This window comes from Vicugna pacos, chromosome 34 (genome assembly GCF_048564905.1).
Source record: "Vicugna pacos chromosome 34, VicPac4, whole genome shotgun sequence".
Taxonomy (NCBI): domain Eukaryota; kingdom Metazoa; phylum Chordata; class Mammalia; order Artiodactyla; family Camelidae; genus Vicugna; species Vicugna pacos.
Genome location: NC_133020.1, coordinates 16783484 through 16788971, shown reverse-complemented (window position 1 = coordinate 16788971; position 5488 = coordinate 16783484). Strand labels below are relative to the sequence as shown.

Here is a 5488-nt window from a genome sequence, read left to right as displayed (position 1 = left end):
CGTGCCGTTTCAGGGGTAGTTCCTTCAAGCCCCGAATGCCTTACTGAAAAATGCCTACTAAGTGTTGAAGTTTTTCTCCTCTGTGAACACCGTGTGGTCCATTGGCCAGGCTGCTGTGCCGAGTGCTTTAAACACATCATCTCATCACATTCCTATGGCAAATTAGAAGGTCAGTTTTTCTTTTCGATTGAAAAAAACAAAAATTTAGGAAGATTAAGTGACATGGCCAATATCATAGAGCTAATGAGTAATGAAACCAGAAATAATCCAGTCAGACTTCTGACTTTTACTCGAGAAGGGCAAAGTCAGACGAAGAGAACTCAGTCCCTCTTAACAGCTAAAAACAGATGGGGAGGGTAGACCGACCTCCCTGGGAGGACTTCCCTCTCCTTGGTTTGGTTTCCCACCTGGCTGTGGATATTGTCTAGTGGAAATCTACCTGTGGGTTTGTCTAATTAGACTGAATGACAAGACTTAACCATCACTAATCATCTGTTCCTGGTACCCATCTCAGCGCCCTGCGCATAATAGGTGCTTAACAAACATATCCTTTCTGCTCTGTCTCCTGCTGACAATCTCCGATTGTTGCAGTTAGGTCTGTGCATTGGCAATCTTCTTTTTTTTTTTTTTCCCCCTGGAAGAGTAGAGCTAGGGAAGAGAAAAAAATTCTGTCCTTTCATATCCAATTGCCTTTGAGGAGCTGGGAAGAGAGCAATTCACACCTGATTATCTGACGTCAGATAAATTAGCAGCACCTGAATTGCTGGGCAGTCAGACGCTAGAGCTCCCTCCGGCCCGACCAGCCAGCTTTGCCTCAGCTCGGGGGCCATGCTTCCTGCCCTGCCAGGCCTGGCGCTCGGCCTCCTGTTAGCTCTGGCCTTGGGCCAGACCTTACAGTTCCAAGAACATGTCTTTCTCCAGTTTTTAGGCTTAGACAAGGTGCCTTCACCCAAGAAGTTCCAGCCTGTGCCTTCTATCTTGAAGCGAATTTTCCAGGATCAAGAGGCAGCAGCAACCACTGGTGTCTCTCAAGACTTATGCTCCGTGCAGGAGCTGGGTGTCCGTGGGAACGTACTCCGGCTTCTCCCGGATCGAGGTAAGCATGTCCGAGTGTTTCCCGGACGAGGGTCTGGCGGGGGGGGGCGGTGCGAAGGAAGGGGGGAGGGGGACGTAACAATTACTGAGAGGTTCGTGGAAGGCCCTGTGCGTATTTTATCTTATTTACATATTTTAATTTATTTAATCCCACCCTCAGCCCTGAGAGGAAGGCAGATATTCTTATTAAGTTTTTGACAATAAGGAAATTGAGGCTCAGACTGTGGATAACCTGTAACCTATTCAAGATCATACCGCTGGTGCCTGAACAAAGCCAGGATTCAGGATGCGTTTTTTCTGAATCGACAGCTTTGTGCGACCGTTTAGGTGGGAGGGGTGAGGATGCAGGTAGGGCTTGGTCTCCCACTCTTCAGCCCACAATTTTCACATCGTGGTGTCTTCGGTAGGGCAAGCAGGGGACTGGAATTTAGAGCTCAGTTTGCACAAGTCTCGCTTCCCCTCCCCACACCTCCCCATTTCTTTTATTGGGTGGAAAAGGCTGATACTGGCTTTGTAAATATAGAGCCATAATACACACCATTGTCTTACCCTTCAGACGAGGACCTGAGGGAGCGTCATTCAGTAATTTGACAAACCGACCACCCACCAGAACTCACCTCGGTCAGCTGTTAGAGGTGGAGTCCCCAGCCTCCCTCTCCCACCGGATTCTTATTCAGAGTCCGAGATGGGTGTTGTAATCTGCATGTCTATGTAGCCTCCCAGGTGGTTCAGATGTGGAATTGAGAGCCCTGGTTGGTCAGTTTTACAACTGGAAATAAGGTTTGAGCACTAATTTGTCCCAGAAGCATTGATCCGGATACCTCCTAAGTGCTGGGAACGGTGTAACACCAAGAGAGCAGAGATTAAAGTCTGCTCTTTAAGAGTTTATAAAAGAGAGAGGGCAAACAGGTGACTTCCATAGACTGTGCTAAGTATCATGTCAGAGGTTCAAAGCCTTGGGGCTGGGGACTCAGGGACAATTCCTGGAGGAAGGTTATGCGGTCAGGGGAGCTAGCTGTGAAGGGGTTTCCAAGGAGAGAGCAGGAAGTAGCTGAGGTTACTCCCTTCCCTCCCCCATGGGGGGAAACATGATTTTTGTGACAATCAAAATTCTATCAAATGGTACAGGAAAAAGATCTCACAATCTCATCATCGCTCCTCCCTAACCCTCCCCCTAGAGAAAACCACCATTAATAATAATTCTTCCAGAATTTTCTTCTTTGCATATATATAATATAAACTTGTTTTTTAAATAGATGGGATCATACCATATATTCCTCCAATATTATAAACATGTTGTACAAGCCAGAACAAATAGTCAACTTACCGCCATTTTTATGTTTACATGATATTCCATTACACAGACATGCTATAATTTATGTAACTGATGCCCTGTTGATGGGAATAGATATTATAAATAGTGCAGATTTATATCCGTTTTGTGTGTGTCTGTGTGTGTGCATTTTTTTCTCTTGTTTCCCTAGGATAAATTCTTAGAGGGTAATTTAATCAAATAGTAGGCACTTTTTGCTTTACTGAGGGAAGGGGGTGATTGGGTTTATTTATACTTGGAGGAGGTACTGGGGATTGAACTGAGGACCTTGTGCATGCTAAGCAGGCACTCTACCGCTTGAGCTATACCCTCCCTGCTAGGCACTTTTTGTTGTAGGAGGGGTGGGTATAGCTCAGTAGTAGAGTGCCTGCTTAGCATGCATGTGTATGTTCAATCTCCAGTACCTCCATTAAAAAAAGTATACACACACACACGCACACACACACAAACATATATACTTTTGATGTAAAGCAAAATGTCCTCCAGAGTTTATATCCCACCAGGAGTATATGAGAGTTTCTCACTTCCCCACACTTTGACAGTAATCTCTTTAAAAATAGAAACTTACTGAGTGGAGAGAGGGTATAGCAAAGTGGTAGAGGGCATGCTTAGCATACATGAAGTCCTGAGTTCAACCCCCAGTACGTCCATTAAAAATAAATAATCCACACAGAGAAAAAGATGTGACAATGAGTGTGTATATGTCCATGTATGACTGAAAAATTGTGCTGAACACTGGAATTTGACACAACATTGTAAAATGATTATAAATCAATAAAAAATGTTAAAATAAATAAATAAATAAATAATCCAATTACCTCCCCACCAACCCAAATAAGAAAGATGCAGAGAACGGGGTCCATGTGGAGAAACTGAAGAATCACATTGCATCTCAATATTCAGTGAGATGGGAGTAGTATTCAAAGATACAAGACTAGAAATTATTGACATTGAAAACTGTGGGCTTTAGGTAAGAATTACCTAAAGATAAAACATAAGCGATTTGAATGTTTTTAAACATTTTTGTACCATGGGCCCCTTTGGCAGTTCTGTTGAAGCCACTAAACCCCTTCTCAGAATAATGGTTTGCCCGCCTGAGATAAAATATTTAGAATTTTGAAAGAAATTAATTAAATATTGAAATACATTTACAAAAATATTTTAAAAACAAATGTACATATAGTAACGTGTATGATGCTTTATCAATGCAACAGATAAGATCTAGGGAATACCATTTATTTAAAGTAGTTTGAGCATAAATCAGAAAATGTAGTTTGAGCATAAATGTTATTTTAAGATAATTTGTAACAACTTAATGTATGCACATGCCTATGGTTTTTATTGGTTGACAGTGTCACAGGCCCTTATAATATTATTGGGATTTGTAGCCTATATGTTGAAAACAAAAGCCTATTTGTTTTCAGTTATATTCATAATTCAAAGAAATGCTAAATTCTACTTACTAGAGTTTAGCAAAAATACAGATGTAATTCTTTTTCCCATGCAAGATTACAGACCTTCTAAATGCTATTCAGGACCCCTCAGGGACCTGCAGATATGAGGATAAGAACCATAAATGAGTGAGTGGAACAAATCGTCCCACGTGGTAGGGCTTGGCTATAACTGGTAATTCCCCGCCCTGGTTCTGTGTGTGTGGATAAGCATATAATATTGGACATTTGTACCGTGTAGGTGGATGGGAAATAAAATATGTTATGGTGACTCTCACATCTCTCTGTTCCCAACTAGGTTTCTTTCTTTACTCCAAGAGCCCTTCCCAAGCCTCCTGCTGCCTAAAGAGGCTTCTTTCCTTTAACCTGCCTGCCATTAGTGGCAGGGAGCAGTTCACGATGGCCCAGCTGGGCCTGGACTTGGGGCCCAACACTTACTATAGCCTGGGACCAGAACTGGAATTGGCTCTGTCCCTGGTGCAGGAGCCACATGTGCAGGGCCAGGCCACCCCCAAGACGGGTAAAGTGTTTGTACTGCAGTCAGTACCACGGCCTCAAGGGGTCCTTCACTTTAACCTGCTGGATGTGATCAAGAGGAGTCATCACTCTGGGAAGAACTTAGGTTTATTCCTAGAGATACTGGTCAAAGGAGAGAGAGCCTCTGGGGAGGATTTTCAGCTTGAGGACACCTGCGCCAGACTGAGACGTTCTCTTCACGCTTCTCTGCTGGTGGTGACCCTCCACCCGGAGCAGTGCCGCCCTTCTTCCCGCACCAGGAGGGCGGCCATCCCTGCCTCTCGGGCTTCCTGCAAGAGCCTCTGCCACCGGCACCAGCTCTTCATCAACTTCCGGGACCTGGGTTGGCACAAGTGGATCATTGCCCCCAAGGGTTTCATGGCAAATTACTGCCATGGAGATTGTCCTTTCTCACTGACCACTGCCCTCAACAGCTCCAATTACGCCTTCATGCAAGCGCTGATGCACGCGGTTGACCCGGAGGTTCCGCAGGCTGTGTGCATTCCCACCAAGCTGTCCCCCATTTCCATGCTCTATCAGGACAACGATGACAATGTCATTCTCCGGCATTATGAAGACATGGTGGTTGACGAGTGTGGGTGTGGGTAGTCTGTCAGAAACAGAACAGGAGGCATGTTCTCCGGTAAATGTTAGAATAAAACTGTATGTCTGGTTTATGAGCTATTGGATCTGAATTGTCAGTGTATTTATGTTCAATCTGTCTTTCTGGAAAATCCATCATAAATGATGTCCTTAGTTACACACACACACACACACACACACACACACACACACACAGCCTTAATGACTAGTTACTTTCTGCATAGTCATTATCCACATGACAGTATATTAGATCCTAGATAGAAGGAACCTGGCATTTATGGATCGCCTATTATGGGCAAACATTATATGAGTTACTTATAAACATAATTCACTCCTCCTTGAGGCAGGCATTAATATTTAGGCTTCGTAGATAAAGAAGCTGAGATTTAGAGCAACTGAATAACCTATTTTTCTAAAGTCATCAGCTTTCTCTGCCAGATCTCATATGCTAAATGTTACTTTAAAAAATTTGAGAAAATGTAAAATAATG

General features: G+C 43.7%; 1 protein-coding gene across 1 annotated transcript; it reads left to right on the top strand.

The window, feature by feature from the left end:
* The first annotated feature begins 713 nt into the window (after positions 1-713).
* Positions 714-5084, top strand: GDF3 (growth differentiation factor 3). Its single transcript, XM_072954604.1, has 2 exons — positions 714-1096; positions 4178-5084. Exons 1-2 carry the CDS (start codon positions 829-831, stop codon positions 5002-5004), a joined length of 1095 nt encoding a protein of 364 aa, XP_072810705.1. The 5' UTR covers positions 714-828; the 3' UTR covers positions 5005-5084.
* Positions 5085-5488: the final 404 nt, after the last annotated feature.